Raw genomic sequence first — 23250 nt, 5'->3', positions numbered from 1 at the left:
ATTTCATGCTGAAAAAAGGCCGTCAGCTCTAACTCGCGAGAATATCATGCCATGAATACATTGCATCTTGCTTTTAATACAGTATATTGAAAATACATTTTAACTCATACTACCCATATGAAGAAAATTCCCGGAAATGGCACTACAAAGGTACATTTGTACATACTTAATTGTATAATCAAGTGGGGATATCGTATCAGACCACTGCTCTGCACTGATATATCAAAGAGTTTTTCTCACTACCTACACAATTATCCTTATAGTTAGCAAATAATCAACGTTGGTGAAGGTGATGGGACAAACTATCACTTCCGAGGCGATCTGGATGTAGCTATCTTTCCGAAGCGCAGCTGAGGAAAGATAGCGTACACATTCAGATCGCCGAGGAAGTGATACAGTTGTAGTTTGTCTCATTGCCTGAAACTAAAAGTTGATTATTTGCTTTATATTCCACATCTAGGGTCCTAGAAATTCCCATTTTATTCCACATCTGAAACCATTTTAGCTGTCTTTAGGTATCCTTAGGGCTTAGGCTACGTGTGCGCGTAGATGACAAAACAATGGATTTGCTGCGTGCACCGCGTGACACTGAAGGGAAAGTGCGTTGCACTGTGTACTATCAAGTGACCTAGTTCTTCTCAGGTGATGTGATGGGCAAAACTACGCTTTATCACGTGATCAGCTCTTGACCAATCCTATAGCAAGATTCTTAGTATGTGGAATATAATGTCTGTTATCACGAGGAGCCACACTGATTTATTCACTAATAGTAATGGTGGACTTCACTTTGTGTGTGTGCTCTACACACTCATGTACAACATTTTAACTTACTGTACACAGGGAAATTTTGCTAGCCATGAGGGGTAGCCCAGTGCCTTGCATCTCTCCACACAATTACATTGGGAGTATAGCGAGTATTCAAAGCCCTTCGAAAAATATGCAAACTAGTTTTACTTTGTCAGTCAATTGATTATCCCTCAAATGAAGTCAGAGCAATATACAATGTACTGTAAAACATGATATATTCGCGGCATGAATTTTTCGCGAATTGGAGCTGACGGCCTTTTTTGCGGCATGAAATTTTCGCGAACTGCCACTGGCATTCAATGCATATAGTGTAGACAAGAACTTTCGCGTGCATTTTAATTTTGCGAATCTTGGCGCTCGCGAAATTCGCGAAATTAAAATGCACGCGAAAATTCCTCGTTTTACAGTATTCTTCGACTTCTCTCTGTTCACAGCACTGGCTTCCTCTGAACTTCTTAACCCATTCCATACTGAATTCTGAAACCCCTATAGACTTGATACACAGGCCATAAGGTTCCTGTATGGAATGGGTTAATACCTTTGGAAGTCTCTAATTGTCTGTACAGCTCGGGGTCGAAGGTCATGATGTATCCACTTACCTTTTAGATGTTTGGCATTTGGAAAGCAAATTAATGGATTCTTGCATTGAGATGTTTTGATTAAAACTGATTGACAAATTGCCCTTCATCGATGCAAATAAGCATTGATCATGCACTGTTGACTCCAACCAGAGTAAAGTGTGTGTGATTTATTTTCACTTTATTTTTTGGTCATGGCTACTTCTACAAATGTACTTCATTTACGTCAATGAAGGTTAATTTGTCAATCAGCTGCATTTTAGTAATAATGCAATGTTTGAACTGAATGAGTGATGACTATTTTGTCTGGCGTTAGTATACATTGTAGATTGAGTGTGTGTTCTATTAATTTAGAATTCATTCCATGAATGTCCATCTTTATCAATCATATATCTATTATACATACATACATTCACACACACACACACACACACACCAGGTACACACCAGGGGTGGATCCAGGAATTCTGTAAAGAGGGGGCGCCTTTACAAAATTAAAGGGGGGGGTGCACGCACCCTTCCCCTATTTTTTGTTATTTCTTTTGTTCTTTAACAATAAAATAAGAGGGTGCATGCCTGGTGCGTACCCCCCCCCCCATCCTCCACTGCACACACTCACTCCCTCTGACACACAAATGTGACCTTTGACCTGTCAACTGACTTCGTCTTACCTTTTCCGACTCCTGCAGAATGAGTGAAGGAAGGGGCGAATCTCTGCCTTTCACTCTCGGACACCAATTCTCAACCTGTAGGATATCAAGGAAAGAAGGAAGAGATATTAACCCATTCCATACGGGAACCTGGTGGTCTAAATAGTATGTATTAAGTCCATGAGGGTTTCAAACTTCAGTATGGAACAGGTTGAAAGAAAAACCCTGATTCCCAATAGAGTCCAAGCCCTGTAATCCAGCAATCCCTTTTCTGAATCTCTCCGTCATCAATCCGGACATGGACTGGCACACACTGTCTTTTGCATTTTCAATGCGGAATTTTCCTAAAATTTCTTTTGCTAAACAATTTAATCCGTTGAGGACGGTTTATTGGGCTACACCACGCATTTCCCATAGACGCTTGCACGAGTATACTCGGGACTCGTCCTCAACGGGTTAATTCACTTGAAAATACTAGGAATGGAAGAAGTTAGGATATAAATGCCTATCACAATGATATGATATACTGTATATTTACTGTACATAAAAGAGTACTGTTGCTGAAAGGAACAAAGATTTACAGGAAGGTGCATTTCCACAGACATTTCATTTCATTTCCACATCTGAATTTAATATGAAACATGTAAACTGTTATTTGTGAAATGTGTAAATCATTGGTGAATAGTAAATCAACAATGCTTTTAAGAGTGGACCTTCAATACAACCTGCTTTAATAAAAGTGCTGTGTTTGAGCCTTGTATCTCCAGACACGGCTGAATGAAACTGTTCTTCTTTCCACCATTAAAGTTATTCTTTGTAATTCTTTCCATTTTCTCTTTTCCTCTTTGTCATGGCTAATACAATAATGGTCTGCATGTGGTGTAACTATTCATGGCAATATTTGCTTCTCAACTTTTTTTGTTTTGTTTATAGCTGGGTTGGCCCATTTCTCAATCACTCTATTTATCCTCATTTCTTAAACATGACCATTCATACAATGTGTCTTCATGAATTCACATCGCACAGAAACATTTTAAATTTCAAAATATTACAATTCTGTACGTTTGTATACTTGAAGCTTGCCTTAGTAATATACATGTACATTGTACATCTTGTCATTTTCGATGCAAAAATTATTTTATGATTCAGTCTTGTGGGAATAAACAATGCAAAGCTGATTTAGCAATGACGCTACAGCAAAATCATTTCAATCACGAGACCATGATTGATAAACAAAAACTTTAATAAAACAAATAAATAATGCAAAGTACCTTTCAGTTCTGACACTTTTTTTATACAATGTAGAACCTAACACAATTTCTTGTTTACATTTCACCGTACTCTGACCCAAGAGGATACAGCTTCCTCAACACATAGTGTTTAAAGGTCCAAACCAGTAATCAATCATAGGGTACAGTCGTACATTGAATTCAGATATGATGTTAACCCATTCCTTTCGGGGACCTATTATACCAGGTTCCCGTGGCGTCAAATTTATGGGAACCTGGTATATTAGGTTCCCAAAATTTAGACACGCATGCCTGCATTTGTGGCCTAAAGTCATGTTAATTTGTGTTTTGCTGCCCAGCAAATAGCTTTGATAGAAAGATTAGAGTTTCTTCTATTAATATAATTATGCGTGTATCACAGTACTATTTGCCTTTTTTCCAATACAGTGTGTGCTTGTTTTGCTGTAAAACCCGTATAAGGATGTACACAGCGATCAAGGGTCAGCTCAGTAGATATTTGATTTTGCTGACCCCATTCACATGAGTCTTTTGTGTACGACAAAAGAGTTTCTGACCCCATCAGCGCACGCTCTATTCATGTATGGGGTTACCTTGTGCCCGATCGATATTTTCATCATTCAACGGCACGTAGTTGACCGTGGAAAGGGGGTCATATGTACCGCTTGACTGCTTTCACACAGGTGGATTACTCTCTATCGACCTGCAAAGAGAATCTCGTTTCGGAGCATGGAAGGCGCTCGCAGAATTCTGGGAGGAACGGGATAAATGCCAGTTCCACAAATTTTTCATTTTTCTTTACTTTTAAATTTTTTAGCTGAACTGGTTTCTGTGAATGAGGGTAAAAGAATGGCTGATGCTACAATGCACCTACTGGGTTGAAATACGGTGAAGGGTTTACCAATAACGCACTTACAAACTTGATGCAACGCAAGCTTAAGTACTGGGAGCTGAATTGTACAGAATACAATATATGTAATATTTTATACATTGAAGGCATGCTGGCTATACAATGTATGTTCATTATACAAATTTTATCAAAAACAAACATTATTTCCCATGCAGACTGTCCAGCAGGCATCAATATCTGGTACATTGTAGTATTGCAACACGGGTATCCCACAATGCCGTGCCTTTTTCAACAGTGATATCAATGCACTACTCACCTCGCTCAGGTACACACGGAAGGAACACTCCGAGCCATCCACCCCGTAGTGAGCGTAGCACGGGTCAGATTTCCACATGTCACGCATCCACTGTCGGGCAAATGAGATATGATGAAGAAATGGCAATTACGACTCAAATATGTAATGGCTTCATGACGTTTCCATGGATACGACAAAGAGGATAGCAATCAATACATCAAAGCAATTCTACATTCTTTCCTTTAAACAGAGCAAAGTAGAGAGTGTACGTGTACATGTATGTCAATATTGTTGTGTTTTTATTACATGGTGTGTGCGTGTGATACTGTTCTATATAACCCCTGCCGGGAATACATGAGGACAGCAAAAGCCGTTTTGGTTTGGATACAAAGCATGAACATGTGATTCTACATGTATTCCATTTCAAAGTGCAATGTGCTCAAGTTTCTACCAGATTTTATGTGCAGACAGCGTGTATTATTAATACTGATTTTAATGTATTTACAATAAGAATAATAACATTCCCACAACATACGTAATCTTCAAAGTTTTAAACTTTGATGATTAGCTCACAGTTTTAAACTACTGATGCATGTCCACAAGACATCTAATTTTCAAGACTGTATTTTTGAGTCCCACTGAATGACTAAACCACAAAACTGAAAAAAATACATAACTATACATGTTGTGCTAGCAATAAACCTGACAACGTACATGTACATTGTACAAAGATACCATAGTGTACAAGAGGCATTGGAGGTTGATCTGCTGGAAGGTGGGGCGAATAGGTTTCACAGAGAAGTCACGCTAACTTTTGAGTTTGTTGATTATCATGTCAGAGACTCCAACCCCAAGCACCTTCTGATCTGGAGATTCTCCGGCCTGAAACCCCTAGCAAACGGGAGACTCCAACTTGATGTGCGCATGAGCGTAAAATTCCTTGCGATCTAGGGTTCTAGATGCTCTCTCGCGCTATCTATAGAGGCTCATTTTTCAACATACAATGAAATTAAGTAAGAAATCATTTAAAGCGGGAGAAATTAAATCTCAAGCGGGAGAACGGGAGATTCTGCAAAAATGGGCTTTCGGCGGGAGATCTCCCGTCGAAAGTGGGAGAGTTGGAATCTCTGTCATGTCCACAACACACTAAACTACAAGTGAAATCACCCCACCCCCGGCTCATGGATAGAGCGTAAACCTTTTGAATTCCATGTGAAATTATTGACAATTAAATCTTTAAGACTGCTTTAAAACTTTTAAGTGCATCTACATGGGACCAAACCACAAGTTACTCATCGAAGATCGAAAAGTAGAGCTACAACATTGTAAACCTAAACTTGAGGAACATTGTGTGAAGGAAGCTACTGATACAAGGGAATCTGACACAGTGTTATGACATTGTATTCATTGCCTTTGGACCGCTCATTTTCACTGCGGCTGCAGCTTTCTCCTTTTACAATTAAAGGAAGTGTAATGAATGCGAACTAGAAACGAGAAGGAAATGACAGTAGCAGTGATGAATGTTTCACATAGCATGACCATGAAGTTGAGCTCAAGTTCGTGTACACTGTAGATCTGAAACACAAGATTTGTGCGGAAAGAAAGAAATAACAACAGATAAATAAAGAAGGATTTTGTACAGAATCAGAAGGTAATCTATGGGCTTTCACAGCTCACCTTGAATAAAGTGTCTTGGATACCACCTAAAAATCCACCTCACCCAGCACTGATCCCACACAGATTTATATTCTGTGTGAACATACTCGTACCATGTACATTGTAGCTCAACAGTATGGTGGGCTACATGTGACCGTGCACCACAAAACGAACAAAAAGTCGCACACACTGATTTTGTGTGAGGACTGAAAATAGGTAAAATGGGTCAACCTAACCAATCTTGACTTTTTCATATTTTCTGAAAGAGCAAGTCTTCCTTCTACATTGCGCTAAAATTTGGGATCATAAAACGGGCAGGAAAGTGTGTTTTTTAGCAGTTTATCTTGAACATTTTTTGGTAGACTAGTGTGATTAGGTGTGTTTTTAGAGTCCCCTTTTCACTTCTCAAAAACCTTGTACACACTCTTCACTTTCAACTCTAATAACTTTTGAAAGGATGATGTTACTACTTTGAAAGTTAGCATCAGTTATGAACAGAATTTCAGTTTAATCCGATAATCCCTTCATTGTTGTTACTCTGGTGGTTTACATCCTGTTTTTTGTCCCATTCGTTGCACAGCCAACGCGGCTTGGTAAAAGATTTGGCGCTTGAATAGACACTGCACTTCAGAGCCTCTTTTCTCAGTTCACACTTTTCCCCAGTGTGTTTTTTCTTTCCAATACTAGATATTTAGATAGGTTACGAGAGTCCATTTGATTTGAGTTATACATGCACATCATTTTAAAGCTTAAAGTTTGCTCTTTTAGATTATGCTCTCGACTAAAATTTCATATCTGGCGACTTTCTGTGCGTTTTGTGATGCAGGGTCACATATAACGTTCTGTCTGTATCATTCAGTTTCATTTTCTACAAGGTACAGGTACATGCAAATACTGCATCTGCACGAATGAAGCCAGATAGATTGATTACCTGATATTAGTGATCCTTAATGAGCCTTGCTCTTAATCAACTGATACACACACTGTACTTTTACCTGAGACAGAGAGTTAGTTCAGCAGGTATGCAATCGCAATCACATTATGCGGCTAGTCCATAAATCAAATAATGTAGACACCGTCGGCGCCATGTTTTCAGAAGGGGGGGGGGGGCACTTCCAGGTTTCATGAGCTAACAAGCAAAGAAAAAAAAAAGCCTTCAGCGCAACTGGTGCCACTTCCGGGTTTCTTCAGCTGACAAGTAAAAAAAAAAAAGTCTTCAGCCTTACCGTGCTCACACTTCAAAGTTTCTATAGATTTTTTTTCTTTTTAGTGCCACTTGCGCACTTCCGGGGTACAAAAAGTGGGGGCCCAAAGTGGTGACACCTTACATGTATGTACTGTATGTATTCCTTTGTATTGTGCAAAAAATGTGTGTGTGGGGGGGCTTCTGTTTTTTTTGTTCTTTGAATAAATAAAAATCACTTACCTTCATTTTAGCTTTGCAGCTTGAGAATCCATCCAGCTCGGCATCGGTAACTGTACAGTCCATGCCATTCACTACCAGTTCTAGAGTATAACACAGACAACGAGACAAAAATCACACTGAATTATCCACCATTGTACAATGAATGTATGGATAAAGTCATGCACTACAGATGCTGTGTATGTGCATTTCAATGAAAGCTTCCCAGTATTACTGCTGCAATATTTATCATGACAATCTCAAATAACAATAACAATAATAATAATAATAACAATAATAATAACAACAATGATAATAATGATAATAATAACAATAATAATAATAATAATAATGATAATAATAATAATAACAATCATAATCATAATACTAATAATAATAATAATAATAATAATAATAATAATAACAATAATAATAATAATAATAATAATAACAATAATAATAACAATAACAATAATAATAATAATAAATATCTTTGTATGGTTTGACACAGACAGACTCTACAGATCTATCTAAAATGTTCATCATTGTCTGGGTTACTTTGCAAGATTTTTTTTCCCCAAAATGTCTAATAAAAAGGCTGGTGTTTCTACTGGACAATCTACTGTACTTCTACTTGCTATACAATTGGTATTTAATAAACAATGACAGTGGGAAGAGTGAAAACACACAACATTTAGATGTGGATAGTAAACTGTTTGTAATGAGAACTTATAATGATGATACAGAACAATGATCATTATAAAAACTGCTGTCATCCCTGTTTCATCCTGCTGTACTACTACTACCACTACTTCTAAAATTACTACCTACTGTACTACATACTGTACAACATTGTAGAATGATTTTTTTAAAAAGCATCAAAATTTTGCAATCATATCATAGTGACTATAAACACTCAAATGTTTGTGACCTCTACACTATATTCTACATGTGAACTTACTTGCCATGACTAATTCTTTCAAGGGTTTTTTTTTTCTTAGCTTTCTGCAATGCCATATTTATCAAAAAATAAGCATACAACATTAAAGCAATGAAAAATGGATACACAACAGTGACTTCACAGATACACACAAGTGAACGCTTCTTGTTGAATGTCCATCAAAGTACTGGTACAGTGTATGTACACTATTGCCTTCACAACCGAAGACAGTACATGAGTTAAATGGAGTACTGTATACGCCGAATATTTTGCGAGGTTTTTATTTTCGCGAATTTCGCGAGTCAGGTGCTATTCGCGAAATTAAAGACACGCAAAAATATTGACTCTGATCCCGATGTGAATGTGACGTACACGTGCACAATTCTCCGTTCAATACAGGCCTCCACAATCGTGAATCTAACCACTCCCGAAATTGTCGGGAAGTCCCGATTCGCGAAAATTAAGACTCGTGAAATATACTGTACGGCGTATATAGTAGTTGCCACCTCTTAATAAGGACAGTTGTAAAAGAGGTCCAAAATCGTGTCATGTCTACGCTCTAAGTTCAATTGTCGAAATGAGCTTTCAAATAGCACTGTAACCTGTATGCAGGGATAGCACCTAAAAATTAACACTGTGCATATAATTTGTACTTGTACAATGTACTGCGTATTCATTGATGACAATGTTTACATCACATTCGATGGCACATTTTGTTAAATGAAATACAAAAAAACTTTATATAATAGGGATTGAAAGTCTATAACCACATTATACAGTTTCTATGCGGCATATATTTTGTAAACGTGTTTATGAATTTCATGAGTGAGGTGCTCTTCACAAATTTAACACACAAAAATACAATCAACTCTGATCACACCATGAACAGTGATGTGTATAGTACACTGCTCCATTCATTACTGTCAAAGTCCACAAGATCACAAATTTAACCACTCAAGAAATTGTTGGGAAGTCGCAATTTAAAAAAAAGAAAGAAGAAGAAATAGACTCGATAAATACCGTATGCCATTGACAAAGCTGGCGTTAGCCCAGCGTGCCGGGTGGAATAATAGTGATACTTTCTATTCAGCAATATATAAATCTGTTCAGTCAAAACTGTTTCACACTCAGTCACTCACTAATGACTAAGTTCACTAGAGATTATTCTACGTAGTATCCATGGTCACATTCTAGTTGCAAATGTATTAAAGTTAGTTGCATTTTCCTCATTCAAATGATCCACTCAACCTGTTAAGTTTTGCAGCAGAAATGATTATCCTCTAGTTGTTAAAGTGGGCACTTCTAAATTTCAACAAATATTGGAGAAAGATTAAAATTGATATGGAAACTGGTTTTGCCTGAAATCAATTTAAAGAAATCAACATAGAATTCCTCAATTTCAGAAAGACACAAACTACAGTAGACTTCTAAGTAATGTATTGTTACTCCAGAATCTCAAAAAATAAATCTATTAAATTTAAAGATATTTTGAAAAGTGGAGTGATTCAAATTGTTTGAAAATTAAGTTTTAAAGCCACCCGGACCCCCCCCCCAAAAAAAAGATATGTTTTGGCGTAATTTGGCAAATCCTAGAAAGTTCAAGGACCCTGAACATTTGAAACAACTATTGACTACTGTATCACAAGCACGATCACAAAAAAAAAAAATCACATCATTTTATCTTCCTTTTTTTTTCCACAATAGCTCTTGTGCATGTGCCTGTAGTGTTTGTGTGTGTGTTATGCATTGGGCGCCTTCAATGTGTTGAGGTATTAAATACAAGTATACAGTGTGTACACATCTCATGTACACATTGGTCTACACCCTGATGCGCATTCTGCGATTTTTTACTGCCTTGTATTTGAGGACAAACTCCAATCAGCAGGCCTCATGTATAGAAGTACCAGTACCCATTTCAAAGGAAGAACAATTTAAACAAAATGATGACATTCTTACTCTGTAGTTCAATGATCCGTACCAGGGCAATTGTTTATGGAGTAGCTCAGGCATTTCAAAACTGATTTTCATCAAATAAACTTTGGATTAGCTCAGTCATTTCAAAACTGATTTTCATCAAATAAACTTTGGATTCCTCTTAGAATGGAATGCTCTGTATTATTCATAAGTGGTAAATCTTGGTACATGTCTCTCACAAAAAGTTAAAAGCCTAATCCTCATCTCCACTAAAACTATACCATTCCTTTATTATAGCCAAAAGAATCATTAAACAATGAGGGTGGAGGAGTTTAAAGGGATGGTACAGTATTGGCAGAGATGAGAATTTGGGCTTTTTGCGAGATACCAAGAAAACACTTATGATATAGTAGAGAACATACCATTTTAAGAGGAATTCAAAGTTTATTTGATGAAAATCGGGTTTGGAATGACTGAAACATCCGAAAACAAAGTAAAACAAAGCGATCGTAATAAAGTGTGGGTCCCACACCTTAATAGAATTGCTCTGTTTTTGGATATCTCAGCCATTTCAAAACCAATTTTCATCAAATGAACGTTAAATTCCTCATAGAATTACATGCTCTTTCATATTTCATAAGAGGTTTCTCATTATCTCACAAAAAAATGTTAGAAACCTGAAATTAGGTCTCAACCAAAACTATACGATCCCTTTAAAGAGGTTGGCATTTTCACACAGAGAGGGAAATCCCCTGCTGTGGGCATTTACGGCAGAGCACATCATGGGGTTGTAAAAGGATTGTGGCAAAATTCTGCCTGCCTTGTGCACGTAGCTACAGCACAATGGTTATCTATTCATGCTCTTTTACCAATTCTTTCCCCTTCTTTTTCTCTAAGGAAAAACCTCTTTCAGTATGTGTACTGATGCAAGAGAATATTTAAAAGCACAATTGATATTCACAGGACAAGGATTTTAAAGGAAGCAAAACAAAAAACTGAATAGGTTAAATACATTTTTGTGTTGCCTGTTCCTTTATAGTCACACTGCAAGCGCAGCTGATACACAAAGTGAATACAAGTGAATTCAGATCTCTTCATAAACTGAGGGAAAATTGTCAGCTTGGCAGAATAAATGTAATTTTAAGAGTTTTCAAAAAGTCATGGTAAAGTTCACTATGGTTGGCGTATTTATTAGTTTTGATACAAGATATTACATGTAGTTTAGTACACATGGAAACACATCACTCTGGAAGATTGTCAAGGATTGTTGAACATCACATTGCATGTCAGTCCACAAGTACACTGAATATTGTGAAGATAGAATGGATCTGGTGGGATGGAACATTATCAGGAACAGGTCAGGATATTATATAGTTATAGATAATAATCACTGTGCTCTTTGAAATCAATCAGATTTTCAGGAGTAACAATACTGACTGAACGAAGCAATAAATAACTGCACGCTCATACAGCATCAGGTAAAACGGCTCTATTGATGGTAACATAATTGGGACAAAGAATTTAATGGAAAAAGAAGAAAACAATCTTTGGAAGTATCTCTTTGAATATATCACACATTCTCTTTGCAGTCTTTTCTATCTTTTTTTTTTTCAGCCAACAACAGAACTATTTGATTGAGGGTGGTGAAGCACAAGAAACGTGAACACGCTGAGGATGGACTGATTTTGCTACATGTATAACACGCATTTCCCATAGACGTCTGTGCACATACAGCATGTACAATTGTTGAATTTGTAAGCTGGCCATTTTCACAAATATCTCTTGCCACGATTACACGTCTCATTCGGTCCAACAGTTCGAAACTTCTACCCATCCGCCACCCCCCCCCCCCCCATCCAATGCATCAATTGGCGGTGAAACAGCTGTACAGTGTATTGCAGTATTTTGCATGATAATGTGAATGCAGACACACTGTGAAATAATGTACGCTGTGACATCCTCCAATACTGAGAATTTAGGGTCGTGGTAATTCAAACTGCACAAGAAATATGTATGCCGGATTTGAGTGTACGATTGTAAACTGAGTTGTGAAATACGATCCATCATACAGTGGTGTATAAAGGCTGAAGTGACACGACACACTTCGCACATTGTTTTCCTGCTGAAGATGTACTGTAAAGTGCATTGGTGTCCAATGTACCAGAAATACCACAGTAATGTGTGAATAAGAACAGTACCAAGTGCATTATGTGGTACATACGTATCATTACCTTGGTATTTTAACAATGAGATCTGTCCTGCAAAATCACTGTTAGTGGTATTTGATACCATGCAGTAATTCTGATGTGTACGCAGAATGACTTTTGATATTAGAGTGAGTCACTGTCTATATTGAAAACACTTCCGTATCCTGCAATACTACACCTCTGATTTGTTTCCACATATCACGGAGCCATCAAATCCAGACAATTATTTTTGTTTTCTTTGCCCTCCGGTATGTACAGTTTGTATCCATGCAATAGTACTTTCCAGTATTAAAACAAAATCTAATAGCAAAAGTGGTGAGGCGAGATACTATAATCACAAGTCATCATGGTTCTAGGAAAGAAAGGAAATGAATGACATGTACAGTTTTGTATTTTACACACACATTTACTGAAAATGAATGGACGTACATTTGTACATTGTACAATGTATCGTATTTGATCCTTCCAATACCCGGACTTCATGGTCTCGATAATACAATTACGGTGTACAATAGTTTTGTATGATCACTGATCAATTTAGTTACAATGTATTAGCTACAGCTGTATGACTGACAAGTTCTCTACAATATTTTAATGGAAACTTCAGAAAATTATGAGATGAGATAAAGAGTCCAGAAATCATACTGGAGAGATGTATACAGTCATCATAGTACACAGCAGAGCAATGACAGCACATCAAAGGTACAGGTCAAGCAGTTACAGATGTATGGTTTGTCAACACAGGATATGTTTCATACACATACTGTACTCTTTGTCTACAGACCATGTCACAATAAAATGCACGTTGAATGTTGATTTTATTGCCTAAGGCCTGCCAGCACACTGTACCATATTTTATTTCATTAAACTACTAGATCAACAAATCCTAAATAATGCTTGCCAAATGATTCTCAGGATTGCTTTTAGACTTTAAATTTCATTGCTTTACACAAATGTATTAAGCTACGGTCACAAAGGTTCGTACGAATGTCACTGTTCGTACGGCCACCTTACAAAGAGAGGGTTTTGTACGAAGTTAAAAAAAAAAAATCTTGGACAAGACCATAGAACGGTCTATGCACGGTCTACGAATGCTGGTTCCGTAGGGCCTTCTTAAGAAGATCTTACAAAATTGTCTAAAAATCATTCGTACGGCGTTCGTAGGCGTTCTTAATGGTATTTGTGACCGAGCCATTAGCTTTTTTTGTTTGCTCTGCATTCTTTATATCATTACAGACTGGATCAATGTAAAGTGAAGACTGATCACACTATGGGGCCTACATACACTTGCTTCCTACAAATGTATGTAGAAAATTTTGTGAGTGAAATATTCAATGTTCATATCAATGGTTATTACAATGCTTACCTGAAAACATATAAACTGTATTTACTGGCATATAATGGATTACAAAATGATTGATGATGATGAATTATAAACAAATGTATGAAATGATGATTCTATGATAAATGGTAGATGTACAGTGTATACAGCTTCTGCAATGAGAATGATCAAATGGCAAAAGAACAATTTCAAATCACGCAAAATCATGTCATAATGTCAATGATTGACAAATTCACAAAAGTGTAATTGTAGTCTTGCATGAAAGAAAGCAAAAGATCAGTGTTACACATGTATACTTGTAGATAATGATGTCTATAGCATGTACACATGTATCAAGCTGATACAAGTTTAGATGATACATTGTATCTTGACTGAATGTCAGCGGATGAACTTGCAATACTTTGCATGAGTGACTTTGGAAATTTTAGTAGCAGATTGAAGTGGATTCATGATTAGAACTTTGATACATTGCAAATGCCATAACAGAGCAAATTAAAGGATGAAGTCAGCACGACATTACTAGGGGAACATGCATGAGACTGATCTTGGCTTTTTCCTACCACACACTTGTTTTGATTCACATTACAAAAATCTGTGCCTATATTTTGCAAGTTATGTGAAGATCTTTGATGAAGTCATAGTCACCTAATCATGACATCATAGATTACTCATTCCTATAATTTTTGTGATGTCTAGAATAAAGATTTGGGATTTGCCCTGCCCTCCCTCCAACCCAAGTGCTCTAACAAAAACACTAACGGGCAAGTCCAAGATAACACGCACGTTACGTATGGGACATTCAGAGACTTTTATGACCTGAAAAATAGTGTTAATGGCCTTTGATCATATTGAACTTTATCATGGTGATTGATATCTAGGAGAAGTACAATCATGTAAAAAATTGCAAAAAATGACCTTGACAATTATATTCTAGAAGAGAAAATATGTGCCGTTACGTATGGGACCAGAAAAATTTTGTTTTTTTGAACATTTTTTTCAACCTCAAAACTCTCTGAAAGTATTTCATTCTACAACTTGTAACTCACTGTGATGAAAGTCACAACACTCAAGATTATCACAGGTAAGTTTCATGTCATTAGGCAAAAAGCTCTAATTACAGGTTCTAATTAAAGAGAGACATGACGTGTTACGTATGGGACAGTTACGTATGGGACACTTTGTCCCCCATTCATTTAGTGTGTGGAGAACCATGTTTATGGGTATTTTGCATAATTATTGAAGTAAAATCAGTTGAAACTACTCAAATACTGATCCAGATTGTCAAGGAAACAATATTCCCCAAATATTCATCATCATAGTCATATTCAATCATATTTTCATATTCTTATGACCAACCTGAGTATGCATGCCCTTTGTCCCCCATTCGTTCAGTGTGTGGAGAACCATGTTTATGGGTATTTTGCAAAATAATTTTGCAAAATACCCATAACCAAATTTTTGCATTTAATTATTGAGGTGGAATCAGTTGAAATTACTCAAATACTGATCCAGATTGTCAAGGGAACAACATCCCCCAAATAATTTACCATCATAATCATACTCAATCATATTCTATATTATTTATGACCAACCTGAGTATGTATGCCCTATTTTAATCAGGATAGTTACTACCTAAAAAATGAATATTTTAAAGTGTTTACTTCCATTGATGAAGGGCAGTTTGCCATTTAGTTTCAATAAAAAACAACTTGACACAAGAAATATTAATCTTGATAGATAAGCAATACCTGCTGCGTGGAATTCCAGTAATCGAGTAGATGTATGATGTCTGTCTAGCAGTCAGGTCATTGATTTGAGTCACACCTCAGTATGTATACCCATGAATTTTGTTGTGGCTACTATTGAAAACTGAATAAGGACAATTTGTGTATCACTTGCAATTTAAAAAAAAAAAATCATTTTACTTTATTTTATTTTTTTTTTATATCACAACCATTTCAAATTGGATCTCCATCAAATTAACTTTGAATTCCTCTAGTCTTAGAATTGTATGCTTTTTAGTAATTCATATTGTTGGTTTCCAGTCATCTCATAAAATGTTGAAAACTGAATCCCCATTTTATTTCTACAAAAACTATACCATCCCTTTAATGCTGATTTTCATTGTGTACTTTGCCATCTTCCCCTCCCCCTTTCTGAAAATTGTTCAGTCAAGTACATGTATTGTTTCAAGTGTCTATAACTCAAAAAAGTAGCTCCAAAGTTGGGATGCTTTCTCCAGGATGATTGACCATTTGTGCACTGAGAGACCTTCCCAGCTAGCTACATGCATTCACATGCAATATATATGAGGATGTCCCATACGTAACGCATTTGTCCCATACGTAACATTATTTCAATGCCTAATAAAGAATATTTCTTTTACTGTTTTTTCTTTTTTCTATGGTATTTATTTTCTCTAAACAATAAATTAGAACTTTCCAAAAGGGCATTCAAATAACCTTAGCAATTTCAGAAAAAACCTAAAAAAATGACCTAATTTTGTTACGTATGGGACATCTCATGATAGGACACGAGCTAATTTGCATAATCATTTGCATAATCCCTAAATTTTCATACCAAGTTAAACTATTTGATGAACTTCTTATGTCCACATATTAATCAAATATCATTTGCTTTCCTTTGAATAAATATGAATTTTTATAAATGTCCCATACGTAACGCTGTGTTTTACATTTATGCAAATGAAGCCCTTGAAATTTGCATAAATTTACATAATATCATGTTTTCCTCCATGGAAATCAAAACTTCAACTCATAAGCTTCAAAATGATACCAAATATGTCAATATTGAGCAAAGATGAAATTTTGCCTTCTGAGGGGACCTTATCTTGGACTTGCCCTAACATGAAGAAGAGACTACATTACCAAAAAGCGATGAAATCAGCTACAGTGTATAAATGATCTTCTTGTGTTCTCTTTGATGAACACATATTTCATTATTTAAAATACAAGTAATCATTGATCTTTGAACATTTAACATCCCTTCTCCAAAGGAGTGTTTATCTAATACTGCAAAATTTAAGATATAGGTCAACAAAGCTGCAGCAACACCACAGAGATACATGTATTTTTATATCCAGTCATCATGCTCAAAAGGAGTAGCCTACACCAAGGATATTTTGCACAGCTCTGCAAATGGTAACTCTGGGCCTTACCATAACTGCTCAGCACGGCAGCTTTGCGAATGACCTCTAACCTGTCGTCCCAATCCATCAATGTCACGTTGTTGCGTTCACTACCTTTGTCTGCCAACAGAAGCCCCAAGATTCACATAAATTTGTGATAATGATGTACGATGCAAGGCAGACATCTGTGGCAAACACACATTTCTACTTTACATTTATCTCAGTACCTCTTTTCAATGTAGCAAAGTGAACAAGTGTAGTCACTCAACATTATATTGCAACTCATTTACAGCAGTCCATCAATTTATCAATTTATATTAATAGTCTTTACATACCAGTTTGTATGATAATCAATTTGTCAGTTTTGACCATCACTGATCACAATTGTATAAAGTATTTAAATCATGGTAAAAGAGTGATTTCATCAATTGTTTTTACTAATCTGTGATCTGATAGTTCTGTCAAGCTTTTGGTATACAGACATATTTAACTTCTAACATTATGTACGATTTGCATGTACAAAAAGTACAACAAATCACAAAGATTTGTAGCCTAAATTAAAGCTGCACTTTCCATCTCAACAAAAGAGACCTGACATAAGAAAAAAAAAAGTTAAGTTAGATAAAAAGCCAATTTTTCTTCAGACATTCTGGAGTACAGGAAGTGACAAGGAAGTCTGTGTTTTTTCCTTGTCTCTTGAGATTTTGCTGCATAGAAAAAAAACGAACAACAACAAAAGTTTGACCTTTGTTCACCATAAAAGCTATTGTTCGCCAAGACTTGACTTTGATCAAGGGTGTACATGTAAATATCAAAGGCCCTATTACCAGGCTTGTGAGAGCCCTGTATGAAACGTTGTTTGATAAACATACATATCTGCAATGCAACTGATTGACAAATTGCCCTACATCGACGTTAATAAGGCAATCAGTTGCAATGAAAACATCTTGACGGAAGAATTTCATGAATTGAATACATCTGCAATGTAGATAAAACTTGGCAGATGAAGAAATTCAGCATCTGATGCAAAAAAAGACAGCAGGTTGATATGAATATATGTATCAGTTTGTCACACAAGTTTAAGGATTTTAATAATGCCCATGCATTGCCATTGATGTCTCTTTTCGCGGCTGAATTAGTGGGTTACTATGATGATGACAACGCTGCTGTTATCCAAACTGCCTGAAATCACTGAAGGTTAATATTGGCATGAAAGGAAATTTGGGTCCGATCCAAAAATAGTGTTCACTTGGACTAAATTTTCATATTGACACTTGTATTTCATGTTATATATCATATTAAAGCTGAGAATCTGCAGTTTTCAGAAAAGTACATGTCTAATATATTTAATGTCAGACTTTTCCGTAAATTACCGGTAAAACAGGAAAAGCGCCCTCTTTGCGCGACGGGACGGACATTACTTTTTCAAGTAATTTGCACAAAAATTACAAAAGTAGGGGAAACATTGATTCTTTTCATAGAGTACCCTTCCTAGGAGCAATTCATATCTGGTATTCATTTTTCTCATTATAGTTAAATTTTGGGTCAAAATCTTCATTTTTTCTTGAAAAAACATGTTTTTCAGTACTTTGACACCAAATTATTATTTTTTCTGTATGATAGACTTGAGTTTGGTCACTCATATTCCACAATGTATCAATGAATTAGTGGGGCTCTATATCCATGACACTAAAATCAAATAATTCTCTATTCATAACAAAATTATCGTTGTCCAACATAATGTCCGTCCCGTCGCGTGATGGGACGGACTTTACTAAATGGTAGGTGCGACGGGACGGACTGCACATGTAAACAATGGTAGGTGCGACGGGACGGACTGCACATGTTAGCAATGGTAGGTGTGATGGGACGAAATTGTTATACCACAATGGGCTAGAAAAAGAGTGTCCCCAACTTGAACAGAATAAAAAGACTTATCTTAGTAAAATCTTAGTACTCTACACTAAAATGTTATAAAAACTGTGTTAACCACAGGTTTGAACACATTTTGATGCAGATTAGTCAGTGTTGAAAATTTCCCATTTGTTTTGTACATTGTGCATATCATTTTGTTTTGCATATCATTTATTGCGCTATGGGATGGAATTCAACACCTTTCGAGGAAATTACTTAAAAACTATAATACATTAGATCTGTATGATAGCTTTTTCATTGAAGGAATGTAGGGAATATTAGTAGAAAACAATGTCACATTGCATGGCAAGTCTGGCTCATCAACGTTGATACAATTCTTTTTTGAATTTTGTTCAAAAAGCAGTGTGTTTTTTTAATTCCGTCCCGTCACGGCAGTAAAATTTTTGATTCCAGCCTTTGCATTGGTGATCAGATCTTGATGGAAAGATTCAATCTTTGAGCAAAAGAAATGTCATTTTAACATTTTCATTCATGAGATGTAATTTTCCTCGAGAAAGAAAATCAAGGATTACTGTACCAAAAGTATAAGAATTCTTGTAAAATGAGAGTTTTTTGCCTTATGATAATAATCGTTGGTCAAATTTTTCAGCATTCATTAGTAGTTTGAATCTTGGTGTGCTTAATCTATATTAAGATGTAATAAAACTGTGTTTTCCAAAGTTTAAATACATTTTGATAAAAATTAGCCGATTCTCTAGAATTTCCCATTCGTTTTGTACATAGTTCACTTTTGTCTGTCCCGTCGCGCGACGGGACGGACTTCAACAGCTTTTGAGAAAATTACCTAAAAAATAAAATCTATTAGATCTAGATGTTTCTCTATTTGTGCAAGTGATGTTTGGAACATTGTCAAACAAACACCACATGACATGGTCTGTATTGCTCATTAACTTTGAATTAATTCTCCTTTGAATCTTCTTCACAAAAACCAGTGATTTTTTCAGTCCGTCCCGTCGCGCTAATAATATATGTTGTTACCATGGAAACAAAACAGATGCCGATCTTGTCCATAGTGCAGTGTGATGTCTTCATGTAAGCTTAACACATTTGTAGTAATAAATGGCTGCTACCACTTAACCTTTTTTTGTTTTAAATAAAAAACCCATTCAAATTCCGTCCCGTCGCGCACTCTTGATTTTTGGATCAGACCCATTTGGGCGCAAGGCAGGAGCCCAAAATGGAAAGCATCTTTTAGAGGGAGAGGAGAGAGTTGTAATATCAACCACGGCTTTAGAACAGCTAGAACGGTTGCTTGTTTATCAGAACACTAATCATACAATTGTAATTGTACTCCCTTCCACACTTGACCTTGAGTACGAACTTTGCTATTTGTCAAGCTACTTAATGGCATCCTTGAAGATGTGGAACAGATGTTAAAGTTACGTGACTTTTGTCAACTTAATTCCACCGGCAGGATCAACTCCAGTGACAGTACAGTATCAACTCCGATGATATTGACACTGATAATGAACTCATGTGACATGCCCCCCCCCCCCCCCCCCCACTCCCCCTTCCCTACCACCACCACCACCACTACCATCACCACCTGCAGTGAACCCCCTGGCAAATAGATCCCATTCACTTTACAGAAACTGAGCGCATTCACTTTATGATGTTCCACCACCGAGAGCAAAACCCGCAGCTTATTAAGGACACCAAAACATTTTTCAATACTCAGTGCTTTTGCTACAATACAATGCCGAAAAAACAAAGACTTGCTTTATTTAATCTGCATTCTAATGTTTCTAAAAGACAAAACTACATGTTGTATATGTGCATGTCTTTGAGTGCAAGTTCTGCAGACAAAAAAAAATGTGAGGGCCACTCATGGGGAGAGAGTGAAACCACTGAATTTGATGGTGCGTGAAAGGAGAGGTGCATCTTCCCCTCCTGCCTCTATTTACAGGGTCTTCTAACCCTCACTTCACTTTGTTCACCGATTGGGACACACACACTAGACAGGTTTCTCTGCCTTAGGGCATGGATGTCTGGAAACTACACTATAATCGTGAATGAGGAAAGATTACCTAATCCCACCTAATCCCTTTTGTGTCCCAATGGCCTCAAAGTTGGATGTAGGCCTCCATGTTGGACAAAGGCCCACTGGTGCACCTGCATGAATGGGCTTGCAAATTTTGCAAAGCTCCAGCAGTAGGTCCAGTTTTTGAAAGGTTACTGAATGCTGGCAAAAAGTTTTGGCAAATGCAATTAAAGGGACTGTACAGTACTGGTTGAGGTGGGGATTCATGTTTTGAACATTCCTAAGTGAGATAATGAGAAACCTCTTATGAAATATGAAAGAGCATGTAATTTTAAGACGGATTCAACATTTATTTGATGAAAATTGGTTTTCAAATGGCTGAGATATCCAAAAAAATGATAATAATAAAAGGCGACAGGCCACGCCTTTTATTAGAATCTCTTCGTTTCACCTTGTTTTTGGATATCTCAGCCATTTCAAAACCGATTTTCATCAAATAAACTTTTGATACCCCTTAGAATTGCATGTTCTTTGACATCTCAGAGTGGTTTCTGAATATCTCGCAAAATGTTGAAAGCTAAATCCTCACCTCAACCAGAACTGTACACACCCTTTAAGCTTTACTACGTTTTCCCTGAGCACTTTAAGGGTTAAAGGTGAGGAACATTCCCCATTATTACAGGCATTCCAACCCCAGAGGTGGAACAACATGTGAATACACTATCAATGGAATGAGCATGTGGTGGATGATCTGCGGTTTTTACGTCCAGCAGTTTAGAGAGGATCCATCCATGATCCTTCCAAAGAGCAAGCACACTGTCTCTTCATTCACACTTGTCTTTGGATCTCTATGGGGAAATCAAAGTGATAGGGGATTTTCTCTTTTTATATTTCTGTCGATGGTGCGAATACTTGAGCAGCAGGCCTTACCTCCCCTTTTGCCCCGTAAACGTGTTGGGTACAGGGAAGAGAACTGAAGGCAGAGTCACAACCTGGGCAACAAACACTACATGTGTGCACGTATACCCACATTGTGAGCTACATCCTCAATCAGAAACATGCACTACATTTGCAAACATCGTTAAGACCGAACATCCCCCCCCCCTCCCCGAGTAACCTGTAAACCCATTTAGATATGCTGTATCTGTTAACCTGTTCCCAGCAATTTCTGATGAGTGAACAGTCCGTTATTAAAAGATAAGAACTCTGATGACTGAACAGCCTCCTTGTCCACTTTAAGATTGCTTTAAAAAAGGATGGGGAAAAACCCACGAATTTTAATGTTGTGACCATTTTTCTGAAGCACATTTCTCCTCTTAGAGTCCCTGATTGTGCAAATGCTGAAATCAAACTCCGTACTGACCACAAACTGAGAACGTCACTCACAGATGTGTCGCAAACTCCCCAGAGGAGTATCATTCAAACATACAGCTCCCTGTACAAATACATTAAATGTATGCAAGAGAATTCATCTGCAGTTTGTTGGAGGAATTGAGTGACAAAAGGTCATATTCTTTGATGTAAAACACAAAAAACAAACAAACAAACAAAAACTGCAGCAAAACTTGATTAAAAGCACCTTTATCTACAACACTTGTAGCCGAAATACTTTAAAAAAAATCATGTTTGGTAAAAATGTGATAATAAGCTATACTAAAAGTTTGCCTTAAAACATACAAAAATAATTCGGTTTGCAGGAAACACATTTCTAATCATGGATTCACTCACAATTCTTTTGGCAGTCTAAAAGAGCTCCTAGAGGCTCAGAGACAAGTGTGAATGCAGGGCACGCTATGAAGGGATATTTGTAGAACTCCTATCCAACCTTCTTTATAATAATGGTCACAGCGGGCACAAAATCAACCATTCCTAAAACTCATGTCCACGTAAAAGTAAATGTATGTACCATGAACAAACAAACAAACAAAAAAGTGGCAGGTGGCATATGTATCTAAACCCATCATTCTTTACTCGTGGCCGAAACAAAATTCATGATGTAATAAGAAAATTCCCTTCTTTGACACCTCTCCATTGGCATCTGAATCAATGAAATACACGTACATGTATCTTACAGGTGGTATACACTGAATCTGACAACTCCCCTACCTGTAAAAGGAAAAGCAGTTGTATTAAAGCTTTGAATGTGAGGTTCAGGAGTGTATTGCATGAAAGAGTGATGCCATGCTCATAAAAGAAATCAAAACACACTTACCATTCAGTATAGCTATTGTTTCCTTTCCTATCAGCAGAAAGATATGAGCGCGTACACATGTATTACGTTATTAACATCAATTTCTC

At 36.8% G+C, this 23250-nt stretch overlaps 1 protein-coding gene across 4 annotated transcripts in view; it reads right to left on the bottom strand.

Annotated features, from left to right (window-relative positions):
* Positions 1-23250, bottom strand: part of LOC139730358 (alpha-1,6-mannosylglycoprotein 6-beta-N-acetylglucosaminyltransferase A-like) — a 44726-nt gene that overhangs the window by 8830 nt on the left and 12646 nt on the right. For 2 of the 4 annotated variants that reach the window (XM_071641225.1, XM_071641224.1), the window contains exons 4-8: positions 23165-23191; positions 17067-17156; positions 7510-7589; positions 4449-4538; positions 2057-2131 (exon numbers count right to left, since the gene is read on the bottom strand). In XM_071641225.1, coding sequence (XP_071497326.1) covers positions 2057-2131; positions 4449-4538; positions 7510-7589; positions 17067-17156; positions 23165-23191 — 362 coding nt within the window. The remainder of the gene's footprint in view (positions 1-2056; positions 2132-4448; positions 4539-7509; positions 7590-17066; positions 17157-23164; positions 23192-23250) is intronic. The other 2 variants (XM_071641227.1, XM_071641226.1) reach the window with 2 other exon arrangements.

Source organism: Diadema antillarum, unplaced genomic scaffold, assembly GCF_040938485.1.
Source record: "Diadema antillarum isolate AM-2024a unplaced genomic scaffold, OU_Dant_1.0 seq00000303_RagTag, whole genome shotgun sequence".
Lineage (NCBI taxonomy): Eukaryota > Metazoa > Echinodermata > Echinoidea > Diadematoida > Diadematidae > Diadema > Diadema antillarum.
Note: the sequence above shows the minus strand (reverse complement) of the source record. Positions and strands in the feature narration are given on the sequence as shown.